The 26,503-nt window shown below is 46.0% G+C and overlaps 1 protein-coding gene across 1 annotated transcript in view; it reads right to left on the bottom strand.

Moving 5' to 3' along the window:
* The window catches only part of LOC148125949 (uncharacterized), a 100,928-nt gene extending 87,051 nt beyond the window's left edge, over positions 1–13,877 (bottom strand). Inside the window, exons 1-2 of the mRNA XM_087932080.1 lie at positions 13,697–13,877; positions 11,082–11,187 (exon numbers count right to left, since the gene is read on the bottom strand). Of these exons, the coding sequence (XP_087788206.1) occupies positions 11,082–11,187; positions 13,697–13,877 (287 nt within the window). The remainder of the gene's footprint in view (positions 1–11,081; positions 11,188–13,696) is intronic.
* Positions 13,878–26,503: the final 12,626 nt, after the last annotated feature.

Here is a 26,503-nt window from a genome sequence, read left to right as displayed (position 1 = left end):
GTAGGGGATTTTATTCCCGTTTCCCTCTTGTAAGTCCCAGTGACCTCATTTAACTTCCGTTGATTTATTGGGGTTTTTTTTTTTTTTTTGTCTTCTTTTTAATTTGCTGCAGAATTTCAGGCAGCACCCTTTCGTTTCCTTCGCCTGAAAAAAGCATTTTTTATTTTTCTCTGAGGTTTTCCGCCTACCAAGAAAATGCGGATGGCCATCACTGCGCTTTGTTCAAACTTCAGCCTGGACAGTCCTCGACTTACAACTGCAGTTGAGATGGGAATTTCCATTGCTGGGTCCTTAAACGAGACACGCCCGAAGTCGCAACCTCTTTTCCTACCGTTGTGAAGAGAAAAGCCTTTTGGCAGCTGGGGAGGCTTAGTTTGAATTTTGGTTTAGTTTCTTTGCGGCTTTGTGTGCTGTTGGTGACGCTGATGGACAGTTCGGAGAATTCATGAAGCTCAGAGACAGAGAGAGAGAGAGAGAGAGAGAGAGAGAGGAGGGGGTGTAAATTTGACAAGCAGGTTAAGTGGGTTACAACCAGGGTTTGGTCTCTGTGCTCCAGAGGAAAGCAGGTTTCATTTGACTTTAAGGTTTTGGAGAAGGGAAACAGGGGACGCAGCTTAAAAATTAAAGGAGAAAAATCTTAAGCTACAAGAATATGAATTAAAATGATAGATAGATAGATAGATAGATAGATAGATAGATAGATAGATAGATAGATAGATAGATAGATATGGATAGATAGATAGATATGGATGGATAGATAGATAGATAGATAGATAGATAGATAGATAGATAGATAGATAGATAGATAGATAGATAGATAGATAGATAGATATGCATGGATAGATAGATAGATAGATAGATAGATAGATAGATAGATAGATAGATAGATAGATAGATAGATAGATAGATATGCAGATAGATAGATATGGATGGATGGATTTAGATAGATAGATAGATAGATAGATAGATAGATAGATAGATAGATAGATAGATAGAAAGAAAGATAAACAGACAGACAGATAGACAGACCGACCGACCAACCGACAGACAGACAGACAGAAGGAATTCTTTTATTGGCCAAGTGTGATTGGACACACAAGAAATTTGTCTTGGTGCAAATGCTCTCAGTGTCCATAAAAGGAAAGATTCATTCATCAAGAGTCAAGAATCATCAGGGACAACACTTAATGATAATAGTCATAGGGTACAATAAGAATAGAATAGAATAATGGAATGGAATGGAATAGAATAGAATAGAATAGAATAGAATAGAATAGAATTATGAAAGAAAGGGGACAATAAGTCATCAATTCACACTAGGAAACAGTCCATATGAATCGTAAGGATACAAGCGACAAAGTTACAGTCCTACAATCACAAGTGGGAGGGGAGGGGCGATCAGGAGTGATGAGAAGATTAATAATAACAGTAGTGGAGACTTTGTAAATAGTTGAACAGTGTTGAGGGAATTATTTGTTTAGCAGAGTGATGGCATTTGGGGAAAAACTCCCCTTGTGTCTAGTTGTTCTGGTGTGCAGGGCTCTATAGCCTCGTTTTGAGGGAAGGAGTTGAAACAGTTTATGTCCAGGATGTGAGGGGTGTTGTAGATATTTCCCCAGCCCTCTTTTTGACTCAGGGTGCAGGATGCAGGTCCTTCCATGGAAGGCAGGTGGGTAGACATGGTTTTTTCTGCAGTCCTAATTACTCTCTGGAGTCTGTGTCTGTCCTGTTGGAGTTGCAGAACCGAACCAGAGAGTTATATAGAGGTGCAGATGACAGACTCAATCATTCCTCTGTAGAACTGACAGATTCCGATTAACAGAGTTGGAAGGGACCTTGTAGGTCACCTAGTCCAACCCCCCCACCCCCCGTCTGTATCAGCAGCTCCTTGGGCAGTTTGAGCTTCCTGAGTCGGTGCAAAAAGAACATTCTTTATTGGGCTTTTTTGATGACGTTTTTGATGTTAGGTGTCCATTTTAGGTCTGGGGATATGATGGAGCCTGGATCATCCTTGTCTATGGAGATTCTCAGTCATCCAGACCTGAGGAAGCTTCTTACAGAATAACAGAGCTGGAAGGGACCTTGGAGGTCTTCTAGTCCAACCCCTTGCTCAAGCAGGAGACCCTACGCCATCAGAAGCAAAATGTCTTCAATGCAAAACCAGAAAGTCCAGTTGAAAAAGCACCTTTGGAATAAAATTTAAAAAATCATCGTTAGACCCATTCCTCAGTTTATGACCATTGAAGCCCAACATTTCCGCAGCTCAACAAAGTTGCTAAGTAAGTTTTGTCCCGTTGTGTGACCTTTCTTGCTGCCATTGGCATGTGAATCACTGCCGGTGTGAAGTTAGCAACCTGGTTGTTAAGTGAATCGGGCTTCCCCACTGGCTTTGCTTGATGGATGACACTGCCACCGTCGTAAGTATGAGTCTGAATTTTAATGCTGCGATGGTCGCAAGTGTGAACAACGGTCCTAAGTCCCTTTTCTCAGCCTTGTTGCAACTTTGGTCAGTAGATAACAGATAACAGATAATCGGAGTTGGAAGGGACCTTATAGGTCATCTAGTCCAACCCCCTGTCCAAGCTGGACAGAGTAAATGAAGTGTAAGTAAATGAAGTGTAAGTTCTAAGTAGGGGACTACCTGTGTCATGCAAAGCCCTTGGAAATCTTGTTGTTCCTCCTACACCGTGTTTGTTAGAGACCCCACTACAGATTTGCCCTGAATATGCGTGCTTATTTCTAGAGGTATTTAAATGCTACACCTGGGTGCACCTGGTTCAGAGAAGAGCATTCAGGAAATCTACTTCACCTGCCTGCAAATCCATGCAGGTATTTATTAAGCAAATTGATTGGGAGTGTTGTGTGTTTTTGCTTGATTGGAGTTTTTCCAAGAATAGCCGACCTCCAGGTGTGTCTACGGCCCCTTTGCTAAATATGGAGCTCACAGGGTGTTCTGTCACCTTGGATTTGCTAACTGGGTCGGCTTTCGGGTGTTTGGAATATGACACCTGGAATTTCCTTGGGAATGATGGGATTTTCTGCATTCCACCCGTCTGAAAGGGGATTTGATTGGGAATTGCTGATATCATTTGGGTGCGAGATGTATGTGCCAATCCACTGAGAAGAGAGAAGCCCTTGTGGACTGTGGTTAAGGCACCAGGTGAGAAGGCTGGAGGCCGGGAGTTCTAGTCCTCCCTTAGTTGTGAAAGATGTCTGGGTGACTTTGGGCCAATCACCAGGAGACGGTGAGTTTTAGTCCCGCCTTAGGCATGAAAGGCAGCTGGGTGACTTTGGGCCAATCACCAGGAGGCGGGGAGTTCTAGTCCCGCCTTAGGCATGAAAGACAGCTGGGTGACTCTGGGCCAATCACCAGGAGATGGGGAGTTCTAGTCCAGCCTTAGGCATGAAAGCCAATTGGGTGACTTTGGGCCAATCACCAGGAGACAGGGAGTTCTAGTCCCACCTTAGGCATGAAAGCCAATTGGGTGACTTTGGACCAATCACCAGGAGACAGGGAGTTCTAGCTTCACCTTAAGCATGAAATCTGACTGGGTGACTCTGGGCCAATCACCAGGAGACGGGGAGTTCTAGTCCCACCTTAGGCATGAAAGCCAACTGGGTGACTTTGGGCCAATCACCAGGAGACAGGGAGTTCTAGCTTCACCTTAAGCATGAAATCTGACTGGGTGACTCTGAGCCAATCACCAGGAGACGGGGAGTTCTAGTCCCACCTTAGGCATGAAAGCCAACTGGGTGACTTTGGGCCAATCACCAGGAGACAGGGAGTTCTAGCTTCACCTTAAGCATGAAATCTGACTGGGTGACTCTGGGCCAATCACCAGGAGACGGGGAGTTCTAGTCCCGCCTTAGGCATGAAAGACAGCTGGGTGACTTTGGGCCAATCACCAGGAGATGGGGAGTTCTAGTCCTGCCTTAGGCATGAAAGGCAGCTGAGTGACTTTGGGCCAATCACCAGGAGACAGTGAGTTCTAGTCTTGCCTTAGGCATGAAAGCCAATTGGGAGACTTTGGGCCAATCACCAGGAGACAGGTAGTTCTAGTCCCACCTTAGGCATGAAATCTGGCTGGGTGACTAAGCGTCAATCACCAGGAGATGGGGAGTTCTAGTCCCGCCTTAGGCATGAAAGCCGACTGGGTGACTTTGGGCCAATCACCAGGAGACGGGGAGTTCTAGTCCTGGAACTTCCATCGCCAACTGAGGCAGTTGTTCATGTGAGTCGTATCAAACTCTTTTGCTGTTGTTCTGAAGTAAATCATGGTTGTTAAGGAAATAATTTGGGTTTGTTTCGTGCATCACGCGTGTGTTAACTGAATCTGTCTTGACCTAGTTTATCAGAAGCTGGCTAAGGCAGGTAACTCACAAACCGCAATCAAGCAACCCGAAATGACCATGACTGTCATAAATTACATGTTCAGTAACCGCGTGCCCAATTTTTTTCATTATTGTGACGCCGAGGATGCCATGACGGTCGTAAGTACAAGGACCAATCATAAGTCACCTTCTTCAGTACTTGTTGTGACTTTGGACGGTTGCTAAACAAGTATTGTAAGTTGAGGGCTAACCTACATCCCACGCCTGTGAAAATCTGCACAGTGCTTGGCTTGGCTGAACGGGGGCCGTATAAGTAGCATTATCCCTTCGCCGCCATTCCTTCCACCACGCATGCCAGTCAGGATGTGCCAGGCAGAAGCACATCGCGCATGAGCTGCCGGGCAGATGATTGGGAAAATAGCAAGTGGCACTCCTTGTTTGTTGGGAGAACTTAAAATAATGGCTTCTTGGCCGAAGAAAGAAAAAAAAAAGAAAGAGTTGGCCAAGTTTTTCCATCCTAGCAGGCTGAAGTGGGGAAGGACTGTGGGGTCCTGAGCTTCTGGGGTTTTCTGGCAGACGTTTCATGACCCAACTAGGGAACATCATCAGTGCTGCAAGATTGAGAGCTAATCCTTCGCCCTTCTGGCACTGATGATGTTACCTAGTTTAGGGAATGAAACATCTGCAAGGAAACCGCCCAGCTCAGAGAACACGAAGGACCCCACAGTCCTCTTCCTTCTCCGCCTCCTCCTCCTCCCCACTGCTAGCACTGATGATGTTCCCTAGTTGGGTCATGAAATGTCTGCAAGAAAACCACCACCAAGCTGAGAGAGCACCAAGGACCCCACAGTCGTTGTTCTCCTCCTCCTCCCCCCTCCCCTCCCCTCCTCCTCCTCCTCCTCCCTTCAAACCCCACCACCCTCTAGCACTGATGATATTACCTAGTTGGGTCATGAATTGTCTGCAAGAAAACACGCAGCTCAGAGGCCACCAAGGACCTCAGAGTTGTAGTCGTCTTCCTCCTCCTCCTCCTCTTCATCTTCCTCTCTGCAAAGCCCCCTTCCTTCCAGGGCTGATGACATTCCCTAGTTGGGTAATGAAACATCTGCAAGAAAACCACCAAACTCAGAGACCATTAAGGGCTCCATAGTCGCCACCTCCTCCTCCCCCTCCCTCCCTCCCTCCCTCTTCCTCCTCCTCCTCCCCTCCTCCCCCTCCCTCCTCCTGTTCCTCTTCCTCTTCTTCTTCTTCTTCCTCTTCCTCTTCTTCTCCTCTTCTTCTTCTTCTTCCTCTCCTTCTCCTTCTCTTCCTTTCCTCCTCCTACTCCTCTTCTTCTCCTCCTCCTCCTCCTCCTCCTCCCCCCTCCCCTCCCTCCTCCTCCTCCTCTTCTTCCTCCTCCTCCCCCCTCCTCCCCTCCCTCCTCCTCCTCCTCCTCTTCCTCTTCCTCTTCCTCTTCTTCTTCTTCTCTTCTTCTTCTTCTTCTCCTTCTCTCTTCTTCTTCCTTCCTCTCTCCTTCTCCTTCTCTTCCCTCCTCCTCCTCCTCCTCCTCCTCCTCCTCCTCCTCCTCCTCCTCTTCTTCTTCTTCTTCTTCTTCTTCTTCTTCTTCTTCTTCTTCTTCTTCTTCCTCCTCCTCCTCCTCCTCCTCCTCCTCTTCCTCTCCTTCTTCCTCTTCCTCCTCTTCCTCTTCCTCTTCCTCTCCTTCTCCTCTCCTTCTTCCTCTTCCTCCTCCTCCTCCTCCTCCTCTTCTTCTCCTTCTCCTTCTCCTTCTTCCTCTTCTTCCTCCTCTCTGCAAACCCCTAGCACCGATGAAACAAATGCAGTAATTTAAGGGACCTAGCAACTTTGACCAGGAAAGTTGTAAAATGGGGCAAAGTTCACTTAGCCTATGTCTCACTTAGCAACAGAAATTTTGACCTCAGTCATGGTCATAAGTCAAGGACTACTACCTGTACAGGTGAAACCGTTGTAAGGATGTTAAGAAAAAGTTTGCTACTCTCCGGGACACCGTTTTTGCAAAATCCGGTAGCCAAAAAAAATAGCACATTATGCAGCGAGATGCTGTCCAATATGTTAAGTGGTGCATTTTTTTTTGAAAACTGCTAGGAAAAAAAAAAGCAAAAGAAGATATAAAAATAAGTGACTTTTGGTTTGACAGCAGAGTGAAACGAGGGAATTGATGCAGGGAAGGAAACAAATCAATTGATTTTTTTTCCCCAAAAACTTTTCTTTTCCAAAGTTACAATCCTTGTGGGTGTTCTCCTGGGTTTTTAAAGCGGGCGGGAATTTTATTATTGGTGCTAAGAAGGTCCATGAGGAGGGCAACAACTTTGCTTTATTTCGCTATCTTTATCCAAAGCTCGATAGCAACCCATCCAATTATTAAAAACAACTCAAAATGAAACTTTTCCCAACTGATTTGGCTGTTTGCTTTGTCGTGTTTTCATGACTGTTGTTCTTTACTGCTTTGCATTTTTCTGGCCCTGTTCTGGAATTGGTATTTGCCCACTTCAAAAAAAAAAAATCCACAGGAAAAGGAATGAAATATTTCAACACCACCACCGCCACCCTCACCCCAAAAAAGGATTTGCTAAATCCTGGAGGGGGACGTAAAACACAGATGAAAATCTGGGCTGGTTAGAGATCTAATCTTCCTCAGATCCCCAGAAAAAGACAAAACCAACAGGCCAACAATTTGTTATTGTCCCAGAACAGATGATCTTGAAATATCAAAGCGCTTCCTATATCTTTTATCCTTGCAAGCAGGGGTCAATGTTTTCCACCATCGCTTTAGTATATAAAAATAAACCGGCATTTTACAAGGTCTGGTGCTGGGTCAGCCTTGGAAGGAGCTGACTTTTTGGAAACAAGACAAAAAGCTCACATGATCCCGGAGCTCCGTTGGTCTTTTGCACGTGGGGAAGCCGATTGCAAAGGGCAGGGTGGGAGGGAAAAGGGATAAAATAACATTAAATAAATGAAAGAATACAGGGAGGTCTTGACGTGTGACCACAACAAAGCCCAAAGTTGATCTTGGGAAGGGAGACAGTTTTGTAAAAAGAGAATTTTTCCCTCCTTTTATGACCTTTCTTGCCCCCGCTGCTAAGTGAATCACAGCAGTTGTTGAGTTAGACAGGGACCTTCTCCCCGGGAGTACTGGGTGTGGTATTTACAGTGTCTGTTGTAAGTGGCTGTTTAGGTGTTGATGGGGTGTGTGTGTGAATAGTCTGGCTATGAAGTTGTTGGATGCCCAGCCCTCCCCCCCAATAGAACAGACCAGTAGAGAACAGAATACAATAGAAGTTAGAAGGGACCTTAGAGGTCTTCTAGTCCAACCCCCTGCTCAGGCAGGAAACCCTAAGCCATTTCAGACAAAATGGTTATCCAATCTCTTCTTAAAAACTTCCAGTGATGGAGCACCTGCAACTTCAGGAGTTAAGTTGTTCCACTGATTAATTGTTCTCATGGTCAGGGAATTTCTCCTTGATTTCAGGTTGCTTCTCTGCTTGCTTAGTTTCTATCCGTTGCTTCTTTTTCTGCCTTCAGATGCTTTGGAGAATAGCTTGACTCCCTCTTCTTTGGGGCAGCCCCTCAAATACTGGATGACATTCATCCCCGAGTTACTATCTCTCTCTCTCTCTCTCTCTCTCTCTCTCTCTCTCTCTCTCTCTCTCTATCTATCTATCTATCTATCATTTATCTATCATCTATCTATCTATCTATCTATCTATCATCATCTGTCTATCATCTATCATCTATCTATCTATCATCTATGTCTGTCTATCTATCTATCTATCTATCTATCTATCTATCTATCTATCTATCTATCTATCATCTATCTATCATCTATCTCTCTGTCTGTCTATCTATCTATCTATCTATCTATCTATCTATCTATCTATCTATCTATCATTTATCTATCATCTATCTATCATCCATCTATCATCTATCTATCTATCATCTATCGTCTGTCTATCTATCTATCTATCTATCATTTATCTCTGGGAAAATTCCTAAAATGTTCCCTCTCTTAGCTGGGCAGGAACAATTTATTTAACTATCTATCTGTCTATCATCTATCTATCATCTATCTATCTGTCTATCTATCTATCTATCTATCTATCTATCATTTATCATCTATCGTCTATCTATTATTTATCTATCATCTATCTATCTATCTATCTATCTATCTATCTATCTATCTATCTATCTATCTATCATCTATCTCTGGGAAAATTCCTAAAATGTTCCCTCTCTTAGCTGGGCAGGAACAATTTATTTAACTGACACCCAGGCTGGAGCAGAGGCGCGCAACCTGAAACCATCCAATAGTGGAAGAAGACAGGTTGAAACCAGGTTTAATACCAGTAAGCATAACTGTGTGAGAGATCTTAGCAGCCAAAAAAGCCAACGCAATCCTAAGTTGCATAAACAGAGGGATACAATTGAGATCAAGGGAGGTACTAATACCACACTGTAAAGCCTTAGTAAGGCCACACCTAGAGTACTGCTCCCAGTTTTGGTCACCACGCTATAAAAAAGACCTTGAGACTCTGGAAAGAGTGCAGAAAAGAGCAACCAGGATGATGAGGGGACCTGAGACTAAAACCTACGATGGACGGTTGCAGGAACTAGGCCTGGCTAGTCTAGGGAAGAGAAGGACCAGGGGAGACAGGAGAGCATCTTCCAATATTTGAGGGGCTGCCCCAGAGAGGAGGAGGAAGGGGGTCAAGCTATTCTCCAAATCTCCTGAAGGCCAGACAAGGAACAATGAATGGAAACTGACCAAGGAGAGATTCAACCTGGAAATAAGGAGGAATTTTCTGACAGGGAGAACAATCCACCCATGGAACAGAAGTTGCCCTCAGAAGTTGTGGGAGCTTCATCCCTGGAGGCTTTCAAGAAGAGATTGGACTGCCCTCTGTCAGAAATGGTGTAGGGTCTCCCGCTTGGGTGGGGTGTGTGGACTAGATGACCTACAAGGTCCCTTCCAACTCTGTTCATCTGTTAAATCTGTTAGAGGCATTTTGTTTTCTCGTTTCTTGTTTTTATCACTGGCAGCCATCGCCCAGCTGACTGCTAGACAACGATTAACTAGAAATGACCTTAGTGGGTGAAAAACACGAAGCCACCTCGGTTCAAACAGGCTCAACCTTTGCTCTTGGTCATAAAAAAGAAGAAAAAAAAGGAACCGAGTAATTTTCCACCAGGAGCAGCGCTGGAGTCATTGATGCTAGGGCCAAAATGCTGCTTTGACCTACATAGGGAGTCCTCGGATTACGACCACAAGGGAGCCCAACCTGTCATTTTGCAAAAGGAGACATTTGTTCGTTGAGTTTTTTTGCCCTATTTGAAGAGCTTCCTTGCCGCTGTTGTTCAGCGAAACACTGCAGTGGTTGAGATAGTAACACCGGCCGTTAAGTGAATTGGGTGTCCAGTTCCCTCCCCCATTGGCTTTGCTGGTTAGAAGGTTACAAATGAGGGGTCACAAATGGCAGTTATCTATTATTAAGGAAACGTAGATGGCTGACCAACATATTTGTGGTGATTCACGGCGGGGTTACAAAAATAAAACCCCAAATAGAAATTCTGAATGACTTTGGGCCAATCACCAGGAGCCAGGGAGTTCTAGTCCTGCCTTAGGCCAATCATCAGGAGATGGAGAGTTCTAGTCCCGCCTTAGCCATGAAAGAAATCTAGGTATCTTTCGGCCAATCACCAGGAGATGGTGAGTTCTAGTCCCGCCTTAGGCATGAAAGCCAATTGGGAGACTTTGGCCCAATCACCAGGAGACGGGGAGTTCTAGTCCCGCCTTAGGCATGAAAGCCAATTGGGAGACTTTGGCCCAATCACCAGGAGACGGGGAGTTCTAGTCCTGCCTTAGGCACGAAACCCAACTGGGTGACTTTGGGCCAATCACCAGGAGATGGGGAGTTCTAGTCCCGCCTTAGGCATGAAAGGCAGCTGGCTGACTTTGGGCCAATCACCAGGAGACGGTGAGTTCTAGTCCTGCCTTAGGCAGGAAGGCCAGCTGGGTGACTTTGGGCCAATCACCAGGAGACGGTGAGTTCTAGTCCCGCCTTAGGCATGAAAGGCAGCTGGGTGACTTTGAACCAATCACCAGGAGGCGGTGAGTTCTAGTCCCGCCTTAGGCATGAAAGGCAGCTGGGTGACTTTGGGCCAATCACCAGGAGACGGGGAGGTTCTAGTCCTGCCTTAGGCAGGAAGGCCAGCTGGGTGACTTTGGGCCAATCACCAGGAGACGGTGAGTTCTAGTCCCGCCTTAGGCATGAAAGGCAGCTGGGTGACTTTGGGCCAATCACCAGGAGACGGTGAGTTCTAGTCCCGCCTTAGGCATGAAAGGCAGCTGGGTGACTTTGGGCCAATCACCAGGAGACGAGGAGTTCTAGTCCCACCTTAGCCACGAAAGGCAGCTGGGTGACTTTGGGCCAATCACTAGCAGACGGGGAGTTCTAGTCCCGCCTTAGGCATGAAAGCCAATTGGGAGACTTTCTGCCAATCAACAGGAGACAGGGAGTTCTAGTCCCGCCTTAGGCATGAAAGCCAATTGGGAGACTTGGGGCCAATCTCCAGGAGACGGTGAGTTCTAGTCCTGCCTTGTCTGGAATGGTCTCCTGCCTGAGTAGGGGGTTGGCCTAGAAGACCTCCCAAGGTCCCTTCCAAATCTGTTATTCTATTATTCTGTTATTTTTAGGGATTGTCAAGGAATGAATGGGGGATCGGGGGGGCACCTGCTCTTCAGAGCAAACATCCTGCCAAGGCTGACGTTCTCGTTGCCCAAACCGAGGCTTTGCTTTGTGAGGAAGTCCTTGCTGGTTGCACGACTTCCGGTCTGGCCTTGAAGGGAAAAACAAAAGAAAAAGGATATGAATCACCCTGTGGCCTCTTTACTCCATCCCTCTGCGCAGAGTCCGGTTCCTTCTTTCGAGCAACCCAGTTGAGCAACGCTGAGTAACGGCTTCCTGATTTCGAGGCATTTTGGCAGCCTGGAGGGGAGTCTCTTCCGTGTAAAAAGGCAAAACTAGGCAGGCAGAAAGAAAGTGTTTTGGTTTGGGGTGTGTGTGTGTGTGTGTGTGTGTGTGTGTGTGTTTGTGAGAGAGAGAGAGAGAGAGACAGGCAGAGACAGAAAGAGAGTAAAAGAGGAAGAAAGAGAGGGAAAGAAAGGGAGGAGAGAAATAAAAGAGAAGAGAAATAAATAGGGAGGAGAGAGAAAGAGTGAGAAGAGAGAAAGGAAGAGAAGACAGAAAAAGAATGGGGAGAGAGAAGGAGATAAAAAGACAGAGAAAGGCAGAGACAGAAAGAGAGTAAAAGAGGGAGAAAGAGAGAAATAGGAGAGAGAGAAAGGGAGGAGAGAAATAAGAGAGAAGAGAAATAAATAGTGAGGAAAGAGGAGAATGAGTGAGAAGAGAGAAAGGAATAGAAGACAGAAAAAGAATGGGGAGAGAGAAAGAAGGAGATAAAAAGAGAAGAAAAGACAGAGAAAGGCAGAGACAGAAAGAGAGTAAAAGAGGGAGAAAGAAAGGGAGGAGAGAAATAAGAGAGAAGAGAAATAAATAGGGAGGAAAGAGGAGAATGAGTGAGAAGAGAGAAAGGAATAGAAGACAGAAAAAGAATGGGGAGAAAAGAAAGAGAAAGGAGAGAAGAGGAAGAAGAACACACAGAGAGAAAGGCAGAGACAGAAAGAGAGTAAAAGGGAGAAAGAGAAAGAAAGGGAGGAGAGAAATAACAGAAGAGAAATAAACAGGGAGGAGAGAGAAGAGAAAGGGTGAGAAGAGAGAAAGGAAGAGAAGACAGAAAAAGAACGGGAGAGAAGAGAGAGAGAGAAGGAGAGAAAGAGAGGAGAAGAAAAGACAGAGAGAGAAAGGCAGAGACAGAAAGAGAGTAAAAGAGGGAGAAAGACAGAAAGAAATAGGAGAGAGAGAGAGAAAGGAGGAGAGAAATAAGAGAGAAGAGAAATAAATAGTGAGGAAAGAGGAGAATGAGTGAGAAGAGAGAAAGGAGTAGAAGACAGAAAAGGAGAGAACAGGAAGAGAAGAAAGAGAAGAGGAAGAACACACAGAGAGAAAGGCAGAGACAGAAAGAGAGTAAAAGGGAGAAAGAGAAAAGAAAGGGAGGAGAGAAATAACAGAAGAGAAATAAACAGGGAGGAGAGAGAAGAGAAAGGGTGAGAAGAGAGAAAGGAAGAGAAGACAGAAAAAGAACGGGGAGAGAAGAGAGAGAGAGAAGGAGAGAAAGAGAGGAGAAGAAAAGACAGAGAGAGAAAGGCAGAGACAGAAAGAGAGTAAAAGAGGGAGAAAGACAGAAAGAAATAGGAGAGAGAGAGAGAGAAAGGGAGGAGAGAAATAAGAGAGAAGAGAAATAAATAGTGAGGAAAGAGGAGAATGAGTGAGAAGAGAGAAAGGAGTAGAAGACAGAAAAGGAGAGAACAGGAAGAGAAGAAAGAGAAGAGGAAGAACACACAGAGAGAAAGGCAGAGACAGAAAGAGAGTAAAAGGGAGAAAGAGAGAAAGAAAGGGAGGAGAGAAATAACAGAAGAGAAATAAACATGGAGGGGAGAGAAGAGAAAGAGTGAGAAGAGAGAAAGGAAGAGAAGGCAGAAAAAGAACGGGAGAGAAGAGAGAGAGAGAAGGAGAGAAAGAGAGGAGAAGAAAAGACAGAGAGAGAAAGGCAGAGACAGAAAGAGAGTAAAAGAGGGAGAAAGACAGAAAGAAATAGGAGAGAGAGAGAGAGAAAGGGAGGAGAAAATAAGAGAGAAGAGAAATAAATAGTGAGGAAAGAGGAGAATGAGTGAGAAGAGAGAAAGGAGTAGAAGACAGAAAAGGAGAGAACAGGAAGAGAAGAAAGAGAAGAGGAAGAACACACAGAGAGAAAGGCAGAGACAGAAAGAGAGTAAAAGGGAGAAAGAGAGAAAGAAAGGGAGGAGAGAAATAACAGAAGAGAAATAAACAGGGAGGGGAGAGGAGAGAAAGAGTGAGAGAGAGAAGAGAGAAAAAGGGAAGAAAGAGAAGAGAAAGTGGAGAGTGAGAAGAGAAAGAGAAAGAAAAGAAGACATTAAGAGAGAAAGAAAGAGGAGAGGGAGATGGGAAAGAGAAAAAGGAAGAGAAAGAAAGAAAGGGAAAGAAAGAGAGAAAAAGAATCGAGTTAGGCGAAAGCAAGAGAGAACGTTTCCTTAATACACTTTTTCTCAACCTTAGCAACTTTGAGATGTGTGGACTTCAACTCCCAGGATCCCCCCAGGCCGCTTTGCGCAAGTTGCCCCTTGTCATCCCGTGCAGGAAGCAACAAAAAAACACCAGGCGCAACTTCTGACACGGTGCAGGGATCTCCGGTGTCGGACCCAACTTACATGCAGTTTGCAGGGCGCAGGAAGTGGACAACCTCTTGCTCAACTCGCTGGGAGGATGATACAACTTCTGCAGCCTTCTGCCCACCCGGGATGGTGACTCGTCCTTGCCACATCCACCCACTTGGGCAATCTGTGTAGGGGGGGGGCGTGGGGGAGGCTGTCTGGAAGGGGTGGCCGCCATGACGGATTCCTGGAAGGCTCTGGGTTCATCTGGGGAATCCCACCCAGGATGCAAAGCTTGGAAGAACGTTGCTGGGGGTTGCATGAGCCGCATTCCCACGCTAAAGTTGATTGTGGTTAAGATACCAGGCTAGAAACCAGGAGACTGGGAGTTCTAGTCCCGCCTTAGGCATGAAAGGTGGCTGGATGACTTTGGGCCAATCACCGGGAGACTGGGAGTTCTAGTCCCGCCTTAGGCATGAAAGCCAGTTGGGTGACTCTGGGCCAATCACCAGGAGACGGGGAGTTCTAGTCCTGCCTTAGGCATGAAAGGTGGCTGGATGACTTTGGGCCAATCACCAGGAGACGGGGAGTTCTAGTCCCGCCTTAGGCATGAAAGGCAGCTGGGTGACTTTGGGCCAATCACCAGGAGACGGGGAGTTCTAGTCCCGCCTTAGGCATGAAAGCCAGTTGGGTGACTTTGGACCAATCACCAGGAGACGGGGAGTTCTAGTCCCGCCTTAGGCATGAAAGCCAGTTGGGTGACTTTGGACCAATCACCAGGAGACGGGAGTTCTAGTCCCGCCTTAGGCATGAAAGCCAGTTGGGTGACTTTGGACCAATCACCAGGAGACGGGGAGTTCTAGTCCCGCCTTAGGCACAAACACCAGGCCACTCTCTCACCCTCACATCAACCTACCTCACAGGGCTGTTGTGGGGAAAATAGGAAGAGGAAAGAGTATTAGGCATGTTTGAGCTATTTGTAAAGATAATAAAGATGGGATTAGACACAAACGAACAGACAGGATAGGGGTCTGGTTAGGCCTTTTTCTAATGCAAGGGTCTTCCAACTTGGCAAGTTTGAGGTAACATGACTGGAGGAGGAATTCTGGGAGCTGAAGTCCACCTGTCTTCAAGCTATCATGTTTGAAGACCCCTGTTCTAGTGTGTTGTGCTGAGAGAACCTGGGCCTGTGATTGGTTTCTGAACGTGGTTAGTTTTGTGGGTGATCCCAGAAAAACAGATCTCTTTCCTAGCCAGGAATTCTGGACCCTGAAGTTCCCACAGTTGCCAACTCCTCTTCTAAAACAGGGATCCCCAACCTCGGTCCCTTGAAGACTGGTGGACTTCAACTCCCAGAATTCCCCAGCCGGCTCTGCTTCGTCTCTTGAGATCCCTTCCTCTGCAATCTCTCCGTTTGAATTTAATTCCCTTCAATGCTGGGAGTTGAAGGCCACGAGTCTTTAAAGTGGCCAAGTTTGGGGGCCTCTGTTCTGAAAAGTGCCAATTTGTGGTGCTTTCGCCTGTTTTGCACCCGCTGCACCTTTGTGTGGTTTCTCCTCCGAGCTTTGGGTCCAAGGGGGCTTGTGGGGTGAGCACCAGCTCTCGGCTGGCGCTTCCCAGAGACCCCTGCCTGGCACACGGAGGCCCCCCCACCCGGGCATGACGCAGTTGGCAGAGACGTCCTCTGATAAAACTGTCAACACCAATGAACTCACACTGGGGTGCGATGAGCTGTTGTTGAAGGAGGAAACACCCCAGGGTGGGAGAGAGGCTGTGCGAAGGAGCAACACACGGGCCAAGTTGCCACAGAGGAAATAGAAGTGCGAAACGTGGGCACAGCTCAGGAAACGTTCGCGGCGTCTCTTTGTGTGTCTGTGTGCGTGTGTGTGTGTGTGTTTGTTTGTTTTTCTTCTGCAAAACAGAGGGAGATTTGAACCTTGCAAAAAGACCGACGACTCATCAAGGAGGCTGCGGCCCTGCCAAGCCAAATTCTTCATTTGGCATAAAAGCTACTTGGAGGCCACTGGGTGTCAACACACTCACACACAAACACATGCACGCACAGGCTGTGTCTTTTCGTTTTTTGTTTTTTGTTTAAACTCTTAATGATTTTTAATTGGTTGTTTAAAAAGAAAGAAAGAGGAAATAAGCAAAGAAAGGAAGAAAGAGAAAGAAAGAAAAAGAAAGAAAGAGGGAAGGATGGATTGAAGGAGGGAAGGAAGCAGGGAGGGAGAGGGAAGGAAAGAGAAAGAAGAAAGAAAGAAAGAAAGAAAGAAAGAAAGAAAGAAAGAAAGAAAGAAAGAAAGAAAGAAAGGAAGGAAGGAAGGAAGGAAGGAAGGAAGGAAGGAAGGAAGGAAGGAAGGGGGGAAAGAATGGATTGAAGGAAGGAAGGACTGAAGCTAGCAGGAAGGGAGGGAGAGAGAAAAAAGGAAGGAAGAAGAAAGAAAAGAAGAAAGAAAAAGAAAGAAAGAAGGAAAAAGGAAAGAAGGAGAAAGAAGAAAGAAAGAAAAGAAGAAAGAAAGAAAAAAAGAAAAAGGAAGGAAGGAGAAAGAAGGAAAGAAGAATAAAGGAAGAAAGAAAAGAAAGAAAAAGAAAGGAAGAAAGGAGGAAGAAGGAAATCTGTTCAGCTATTTTTTAACAGTAAGGAATTAGATTTTACAGCTTTTTTGAATCCAAAATGAGTTTCCAGTATCTTGTGCTGTAAAGACACCATTTAAAAGGGGGATGGAGAGGGGGAAAAAAAAGAAAAGAAAAACTGCTAAAAACACCCTAGGAAAACCTTCAATTTCTACCCTTCCCCTTATTGCTCTTCGGCTGATATATACGGTATTTATCAACGTGGAATATTTTCGTGTATTTTGGATGCCTGGCTGCAGAATACAATTCTCTAGCTGGTTTTTTTAAAAAACAAAACACCTTATGGTTTCATTTCGGTTTTAGCCCAGGTATTCCACTCATTTAGTGACCGTTTCAAAGTTACAACGGCACTGAAACAAGGGACTCAGAGCTGGTCCTCACATATACAACCGTTGCAACATTCCACACACACCCCCAGACACGTGATCAAAATTTAGGCGCTTGGCAGATTAACATTAGTAATTAGAGACCAAGAAGAAAAATAATATTTTAAGATATGGGATTTATTTTACTAATGGCTAGATAGAAGAGTGGAAAATTGAAGTACAATCTAACAGTAATAATATGCAATAATTGATTATTATAGAATGATATGAATTAAAATTGGTCAGAACTGAGATTCGCTCTAAAAGGATAATGTGGACTTGAGACTAAAATCTAAGGATGGTGTAATAATAATATAATACGTCGTGGAAAGTTGATTAATATAATATGAATGTAAATTTAAATTCAAGAGGAAAAGATTATAGATATTGTGCACAAGAATTATGTACCAACTGACACACTGTACAATTGAAAGATGGTTTTATTTTGTCATTTTATGTTTGTATATATATATATATATATATGTATATGTGTATATGTATGTATGTATGTATATATATGTATATGTATATGTGTGTGTGTGTGTGTATGTATATGTATGTATGTATATATATATATATATATATATATATATATATATATATATATATATATATATATATATATATATATATATATTCTTAAGTTTTCACGGGTATTTATATGTATTGGTATTCAGCTTTGTTCGGTATTTTCCCACATTATTATAGTTGTGCTTTTAAAGTTGTAGCAACGTTTTGGCAGAATCTCATCTGCCATCATCGCTTTCGGCTTAGGCTTCGTGCCAGTCGCTTTAAGACGCGTGGGAACTTTGACTCCAACTTTGACACTGGTACCTCGCTGAAACGTCGCCAAAAGGGAACACTTAAACAACACAATGTAACTCCAAGTCAATCACACTTCTGTGAAATCAAACTGTCCACTTGGGTAGCAACACTGATTGACAATCCATTTCACGTGCTGTTGTGCAAATGGAATAGACAACAGGTGGAAAGCAGAGGCAGGTAGCAAGACATCCCCAATAAAGGAGCGGTTCTGCAGGTGGTGACCACAGACCACTTCTCGGTTCTGATGCTTTCTGGCTGAGGGTTTGGTCACTTTTGAATGCTGGCGGTGCTGTCACTCTAGTGGTAGCCTGAGACGGAGTCTACAACCCACACAAGTGGCTCAGGTAGTGCAGCTCATCCAGGATGGCACATCAATGCGAGCTGTGGCAAGAAGGATTGCTGTGTCTGTCAGCGTAGTGTCCAGAGCATGGAGGTGCTACCAGGAGACAGGCCAGTACATCAGGAGACGTGGAGGAGGCCGTAGGAGGGCAACAACCCAGCATCAGGACCGCTACCTCCGCCTTTGTGCAAAGAGGGGCAGGAGGAGCACTGCCAGAGCCCTGCAAAATGACCTCCAGCGGGCCACAAATGTGCATGTGGCTGCTCAAACGGTCAGAAACAGACTCCATGAGGGTGGTATGAGGGCCCAACGTCCACGGGTGGGGGTTGTGCTTACAGCCCAACACCGTGCAGGACGTTTGGCATTTGCTCTTCACAGATGAACACAGGTTCACACTGAGCACATGTGACAAACGTGACAGGGTCTGGAGACGCCGTGGAGAACGTTCTGCTGCCTGCAACATCCTCCAGTATGACCGGTTTGGCAGTGGGTCAGTAATGGTGTGGGGTGGCATTTCTTTAGGGGGCCGCACAGCCCTCCATGTGCTCGCCAGAGGTAGCCTGACTGCCATGAGGTACCGAAATGAGATCCTCAGACCCCTTGTGAGACCATATGCTGGTGCTTTTGGCCCTGGGTTCCTCCTAATGCAAGACAATGCTAGACCTCATGTGGCTGGAGTGTGTCAGCAGTTCCTGCAAGACGAAGGCATTGACATGCTATGGACTGGCCCGCCCGTTCCCCAGACCTGGATCCAATTGAGCACATCTGGGACATCATGTCTCGCTCCATCCACCAACACCACGTTGCACCACAGACTGTCCAGGAGTTGGGGGATGCTTTAGTCCAGGTGTGGGAGGAGATCCCTCAGGAGACCCTCCGCCACCTCATCAGGAGCATGCCCAGGCGTTGCAGGGAGGTCATACAGGCACGTGGAGGCCACACACACTACTGAGCCTCATTTTGACTTGTTTGAAGGACGTTACATCAAAGTTGGATCAGCCTGTAGTGTTTTTTTCCACTTTAATTTTGAGTGTAACTCCAAATCCAGACCTCCCTGGGTTGCTATATTTGATTTGCATTGATGATTTTTGTGTGATTTTGTTGTCAGCACATTCAACTATGTAATGAATGAAGTATTTCATAAGAATATTTCATTCATTCAGATCTAGGGTGTCTTATTTTTGTGTTCCCTTTATTTTTTTGAGCAGTGTATATAAGTATGTATGTATGTATGTATGTATAAATGAACTGTTGTACAGCAAGGACTACCTGTGGCCATCCTTTTCCTGGATTGTAGCCTCAGAGGACAAGTTTCACCTTTGGAGAATAACAGAGTTGGGAGGGACCCTGGAGGCCATCTAGTCCAACCCCCTGCTCAAGCAGGAGACCATAATCAATCAATTGATCATAGTAGAGCTGGAAGGGACCCTGGAGGCCATCTAGTCGAACCCCCTGCTCAAGCAGGAGACCATAATCAATCAGTCGATCATAATAGAGCTAGAAGGGACCCTGGAGGCCATCTAGTCCAACCCCTGCTCAAGCAGGAGACCATAATCAATCAATCGATCATAATAGAGCTGGAAAGGGGCCTTGGAGGCCATCTAGTCCAACCCCTGCCCAAGCAGGAGACCATAATCAATCAATCGATCATAATAGAGCTGGAAGGGACCCTGGAGGCCATCTAGTCCAACCCCTGCTCAAGCAGGAGACCATAATCAATCAATCGATCATAATAGAGCTGGAAAGGGGCCTTGGAGGCCATCTAGTCCAACCCCTGCCCAAGCAGGAGACCATGATCAATCAATCGATCATAATAGAGCTGGAAGGGACCCTGGAGGCCATCTAGTCCAACCCCTGCCCAAGCAGGAGACCATAATCAATCAATCGATCATAATAGAGCTGGAAGGGGCCTTGGAGGTCATCTAGTCCAAGCCGCTGGTCCAGCAGGAAATCCTATGCCATTCAGACAAATGTTTTTTTTCTTCTTCTCCAAAATAACATGTTTGGTTTGGACTAAAAAAATAAAAAGAGAGAGAGAGAGGATCTGACATGATTTTTCGCAGCAAAGCTTTCCAAAGCTCCCATCGAATTCTGCAGGAAGTCCGTCGTTCGTGACGGGAACAGCCGGTGCGAAAAGGCAGCATGGGGGAAGGAGCACAATATATATAAATATATATATATATATATATGTCCCATTTATTTCTGGCAAGCGAGCAGGACGATGGGGAGACCCGGCCAGGGAAAATGATTTAAGGAAGGTCAACCTTTTTATTGCATCACTGCCTTTGCAACTTGGGACAGAGAAGGCCAGGGGAAAAGAAGAAGAAGAAGAAGAAGGGGGAAAAAAAGGGATAATTATAATTTATAACGGCCAAAGCTTCGTTTATTTAAACTGACATCATTTCAGAGCTGGCTCTCTTCCAGGCCTGATACGGTAAGAGGGAGAAATGCTAATAAAAGTTCATTTCGGTTTGGAAAACAACCACGGGGCCAAGCAAGAGACAGAGAGATAATTCATTGACTAATACCATTATCTTTTCCCCTTTGCGATATCTTGCCAGGATTGGCACCGAGTGTTTTATCCTAACCTTGCCAAGTCTGAATTTTGCTGAATTTTAGCCAAACTGCAGCTGGGTTCCTGACCCTGAAAAGCACGGCTTGCAAACTGAAGAGGCTGCGGTTGATCGGGGGTCAGTCATGCCCTGGTTGAGAGGGGATTTTTTTTTTGTGGGGTGGTGCAACCACTGCCCAGGGATGAAGTTTTGGGGTGCTTGGTTTTCTGCAAACCTAGAAGAAATGGGTTCTTTTTTGCAGGTGTTTCATGACCCTGCTAAGGAAGATCATATGCCCTAAACTGATCACCAGTGTAGCACTGATGATGTTCCCTAGTTGGGTCATGAAACGCCTGCAAGAAAACCACCCAGCTCCAAGAACATCAAGGACCCCACAGTTGTCTTCCTCCTCCTCCTCCTCCTCCTCCTCCTCCTCCCTGCAAACCCCACCACCTTCTAGTACTGATGATGTTACTTAGTTCGATCATGAAACGTCTGTAAGAAAACCACCAAGCTCAGAGAGCTTCAAGGACCCCATATTACTCCTCCTCCTCCTCCTCCTCCTCCTCTCTGCAAACCTCTCTCCCTTCTACCACCGATGCTGTTGCTTACTTGGGTCGTGAAACGTCTGCAAGGAAACCCCCAAGCTCAAAGAACCCTCAAAGACCCCATTCACCCGAACTAGACTGTGTTGTTTCTCTGTGTCACATATAATATCTGAGGGTATGTCAGGGGTGGGATTCAATTTTTTTAACAACTGGTTCTGTGGGGGTGGCTTCGTGGTCATGTGACTGGGTGGGCGTGGCCAACTCAATATCACTCACATCGAGGCACGTATCTCCTCGCCTGGCCTCTCGTGACTGTGGGGATGCTGCAACAGTCATAAGTGTGAAAAATGGCCATAAGTCACTTTTTTCAGTGCCATTGTAACTTTGAATGGTCACTCCACACAAGCAAAGTACCAGCAAAGGAGGGAAAACAACTGCAGAGACGTTTCTGAGACAGGAAGTCTAGTCCTGCCAAGAATGTAATAAGGGTTAACAGAGAGACAGTTTCTGTCAGCAACACCAGAATGTTTCCTTCCTGCCTCCCTTACAGGATTAGCCCAGTCAACAACTGGTTCTCCGAACTGCTTAGAATGTTAACAACCGGTTCTAGCGAATCGGTGCGAACCTGTAGAGTCCCATCCCTGGGATATGTGCATAATTTTATATTTATTTATTCATCTTGTCATGTTTATGTAGTGTACATTGGAGGTGGTGACCCTTTGAGAGCTGTAGGCAACGGAATTTTGTTTTGATGTCAGCCGGTTAGTGTACATTCAAAGCGACAATAAAGTCATTGTAAGTCGACCCTTAGCTACAAATATTCTCTCCTATTGAAATCAAGGATTGGCAGATTCCTGAGCATCAGAGGGCAGCTTAGGTGAACACAAATCGGCAGTCCTCCACTTGCAAATGTTCATTGAGATCTTCTACGCTCGAGTAACCAAGCAAGTGCCTTTTCCTTCCCCAACTTCCAGGGTTGCGCTGACCCATTACTCTTTCCAGAATTCAAGTTGTATAAATCTGCCTTTCTCCCTCCTTTCACCCCTGGATGGATTTTGCAACCTTTAGCTCAAAGAAAAACAAACCAGGGTCAACGGGAACGTTGGCCAGGATCCCAGGGAGAGGCGTGGCTTTCCTGGGGATCGGTAAACAGAAGGATCTCTTAGAACAGAGGTCTCCAACCTTGGCAACATTAAGACTTGCGGCCTTCAACTCCCAGAAACCCTCAGCCAGCAAAGCTTGCGACCTTCAACTCCCAGAATCCCTCAACCAATGAAGCTTGTGGCCTTCAACTCCCAGAATCCCTCAACCAACAAAGCTTGTGGCCTTCAACTCCCAGAATTCCTCAGCCGGCGAAGCTTGTGGACTTCAACTCCCAGAATCCCTCAGCCAGCGAAGTGGCCTTCAATTCCAGAATTCTTCAACCAATGAAGCTTGTGGCCTTCAACTCCCAGAATCCTCAGCCAGCAGCTTGTGGCCTTCAACTCCCAGAATTCTTCAACCAACGAAGCTTGTGGCCTTCAACTCCCAGAATTCTTCAACCAATGAAGCTTGTGGCCTTCAACTCCCAGAATCCTCAGCCAGTGGAGCTTGTGGCCTCAACTCCCAGAATCCCTCAGCCAGTGGAGCTTGTGGCCTTCAACTCCCAGAATCCCTCAGCCAGCGAAGCTTGTGGCCTTCAACTCCCAGAATCCCTCAGCCAGCGAAGCTTGTGGCCTTCAACTCCCAGAATCCCTCAGCCGGCAAAGCTTGTGGCCTTCAACTCCCAGAATCCCTCAGCCAATGAAGGTTGTGGACTTCAACTCACAGAATCCCTCAGCCAGAGAAGCTTGTGGCCTTCAACTCCCAGAATCCCTCAGCCAGAGAAGCTTGTGGCCTTCAACTCCCAGAATCCCTCAGCCGGCAAAGCTTGTGGCCTTCAACTCCCAGAATCCCTCAGCCGGCGAAGCTTGTGGCCTTCAACTCCCAGAATCCCTCAGCCAGAGAAGCTTGTGGCCTTCAACTCCCAGAATCCCTCAGACAATGAAACTTGTGGCCTTCAACTCCCAGAATCCCTCAGCCAGCTGTGTCTGTTTTTACCCGCCAAAGTGGAGAGAGATTGCAGAGGAAGGGATCACAAGAGAGTAAGCTCTGCTGGCTGAGGAATTCTGGGAGTTGAAGTCCACAAGTCTTAAAACGACCAAGTTTGGGGATCCCCTTTCTTAGAAGATCAGGCCCCAGGCGTCTGGTGCGGTCACGAAGGAGGAGGAAGGGCAGGTGGATACTCCAAGAGGGGTTTTATATTTAAAGACAGCTCCCTTTGCAGGAAGGGGGGGAAAAACTCCTTGCACATTCCAGATGTTCTCCTCCTCCAAAACACCTGGCTGTGCGCCCTGACCAGGAGCGGAGGGGCGTGTCGGAAGTTGGGAAGCGCTGGGTTGTCCTCCCAGCCAGCGTGACGGCTCTTGCAACAATCCGCTGGCAAGCAGCTCCCTTCTGGGTAACTCCAGGGCGCCGGTCAGCAGCCGTCCTCCTTGCACCCTTGCCCAGCCAAAGCAAGTTTCTGTCCCTCGTGAGGAAGGCAGAGGGCGGCACTCACCAGCTGCCTGCGGTGAATTGGTTTTTTTTTTTTGAAGCCTCGGGGCTGTGGAGCCCGCATTGGTAAACTTGTTTTGTGCAAAGATGCGCACCCTGGGAGAGTCAACACTTGGGGGGGCTGAAAGCATGCAGTGTAATTGTTAGGTAAAAGAAATGGTGGATGGAGAGAGCGAGTGGGGGACAGAGAGAAGAGGAGAGAGAGAGAGGAAGAGGAAGAGAGAGAGAGAGGAAAGAGGGAGAGAGAGAGAGGAAGAGGAGAGGAGAGGAAGAGAGAGGGAAGAGGGAGAGAGAAGGAGAGAGAAAGAGAGAAGAGGGAGAGAGGGAGGGGGAGAGAGAGAGAAAGAGAGAGGAAGAGAGGAAGAGGGGAGAGAGGGAGAGGAAAGAGGGAGAGAGAGAGGAGGGAGAGAGGGAGGAAGAGGAGAAAGAGGAAGAGGGAGGGAGGGAGAAGGAGAGAGAGAAAGAGAGAGAGAGGGGGGGAGGGAGAGAGAAAGAGAGAGGGGAAGAGAGGGAGAGGGAGAGAGAAGGGAGAGGAAGGAGAGAGAGAGGAAAGAGGGAAGAGAGGGAGAGAGGGAGAGAGAGAGGAAGAAGGAGAGAGGGGGAGGGAGAGAAGGAAGGGGGAGAGAGAATGAATAAGATAAAGAATAGTTTGATTGTTGATAGATAAATATAGTTAGATTATAAATGACATGATAGACAGACAGATAATAGGTGTTCATTTATTAATGATAGACAGATAGAAAGATGATAGATAGATAGATAGATAGAGATAGATAGACAGATAGACAGATAGACAGATAATAGATGCATTGAAGTAAGTGACTTATGACCGTTTTCACACTTATGACCGTTGCCGCATCTCCGTGGTTGCTTGGTAACTGACTGGTATTTACGAATGTTCTGGGGTGACATGATCCACTTTGGTGACCTTCTGACGAGCAAAGTCAAGGGGAGAGGGAAAAGCCCGATTCACTCAACAACCGCCTCACTAATTTAACAGCTGCCTCAATTCACTTAATGACCGTGGCGTGAAAGGTTGCAAAATGGGACAAAGCAAAGTTCACTTTGAACGGCTGCCTCACTGAAGTTGGGCTCAGTGGTGGTCATAAGTCAAGGACTGCCCGTGCTTTGGAGGAAACCAGTTCAGAGAGGCAAGGGGTTCATGGAGGTGTAATACCCAACTCCTTCCAGCAGGTGGCAGCGTTGAGCCACTCTGAGCTGACCCCCAGCAGGTTCCGTTGAAAAGGAGGCCACCAGGAAATCAGAAGCTAAATTGAGAAGTCAATTGAAAGGTTGCGTTCGAACGGTTGCTAAACAAATGGCCATTAAGTTGAGGATTATCGATATTCTCGACCTCTTAGTCGTTGGACTAGAAAACCAGCAGCCATCCGACTTGGCCAAACCCCCAAAGCAGCTTCTGGGGCAGTTTTTCAACTAGTAAAGTCAACAAGAAGGGCCCATTCTCTGTCCTCTATCTACTGCTGCTTTCTCCCTCTCTTGATCCATTCCCTTATTTTCATTATAAATCTTCAGTTATCCTTAATACGGGAATCCTTTTCAGAATATAACTGATTCGGCTGATCATGATTATACTCAGGAGGCATATCTTTAAACATTCAGCTATTATCGTTTTTTTAAAAATAGTCTATCTTCAACAGAGGACTTTACCTATCTGTCTCTCTGTCTCTATCACTCTATCATCTATCTATCATTTGGCTATGTATGCTGTACTCTATCCATCTATCAATGTCATGTATGTATGTATGTATGTGTGTATATATATATATATGTATATGTATATGTATATGTATGTATGTCATTCAGCTTTGTTCGGGTATTTTCCACGTCATTGTAGTTGTGTTTTTAAAGTTGTAGCAACGTTTGGCAGAATCTCATCTGCCATCATCAGGCTCCTGTGGCAGATGAGATTCTGCCAAACGCTTGCTACAACTTTAAAAGCACAACTACAATGACGTGGAAAATACCAAACAAAGCTGAATGCCATACATGTAAGTACCAAAATATAGATAGATAGATAGATAGATAGATAGATAGATAGATAGATAGATAGATAGATAGATAGTGTGGATCTTTGGTTATTTGGGTTTTCTCCCATGCAAGATTGGAAGTATCTAGAGCAACATTTGATGAAGTCTCATTCATCATCTTCAGGCTTGAAGTCTTGGCTCTGTGCTTCTCACAGAGCCGAGAAGCACAGAGCCGAAGACACAAGCCTGAAGATGATGAATGAGACTTCATCGAAACGTTGCCTAGATACTTCGAATCTTACACGGGAGAAAACCCGAATAACTAAAGATCCACATACTAATACCCATGAGAACCTCAGAATATATATATATATAGGTGAAACTAATATATGAGATAGACTCATTGCAAGCAAAGCAAGATAGTTCAAGCCGTGATGTGTCATAATTGTGATGATGATGGCTTACAGCTCATGAAAACCCCAAACCCACAATCTCAGAAAATTAGAATATTACATGCAATCCATAAAACAAGGATTGTACATAGAACAATATCGGACCTCTGAAAAGTATAAGCATGCATATGTACTCAGTACTTGGTCTGGGCCCTTTGCAGCAATTACTGCCTCAATGCGGTGTGGCATGGAAGCTATCAGCCTGTGGCACTGCTGAGGTGTTATGGAAGACCAGGATACTTCCATAGCGGCCTTCAGCTTTTCTGCATTGTTCGGTCTCATGTCTCTCATCTTTCTCTTGGCAATGCCCCATAGATTTTCTATGGGGTTCCGGTCAGGCGAGTTTGCTGGCCAGTCAAGCACAGTCATCCCACGGTCATTAAACCAGGTTTTGGTGCTTTTGGCAGTGTGGGCAGGTGCCACATCCTGCTGGAAAATGAAGTCAGCATCCCCATAAAACTCGTCTGTGGAAGGAAGCATGAAGTGCTCCCAAATCTCCTGGTAGATGGCTGCGTTGACCCTGCACGGTGGACCAACACCAGCAGATGACATGGCTCCCCAAACCAACACAGACTGTGGAAAC

Source organism: Pseudonaja textilis, chromosome 4 (assembly GCF_049901715.1).
Source record: "Pseudonaja textilis isolate UNSWEBS1 chromosome 4, rPseTex1.2, whole genome shotgun sequence".
NCBI lineage: Eukaryota > Metazoa > Chordata > Lepidosauria > Squamata > Elapidae > Pseudonaja > Pseudonaja textilis.
This window is presented reverse-complemented; position numbering and strand designations above follow the sequence as displayed.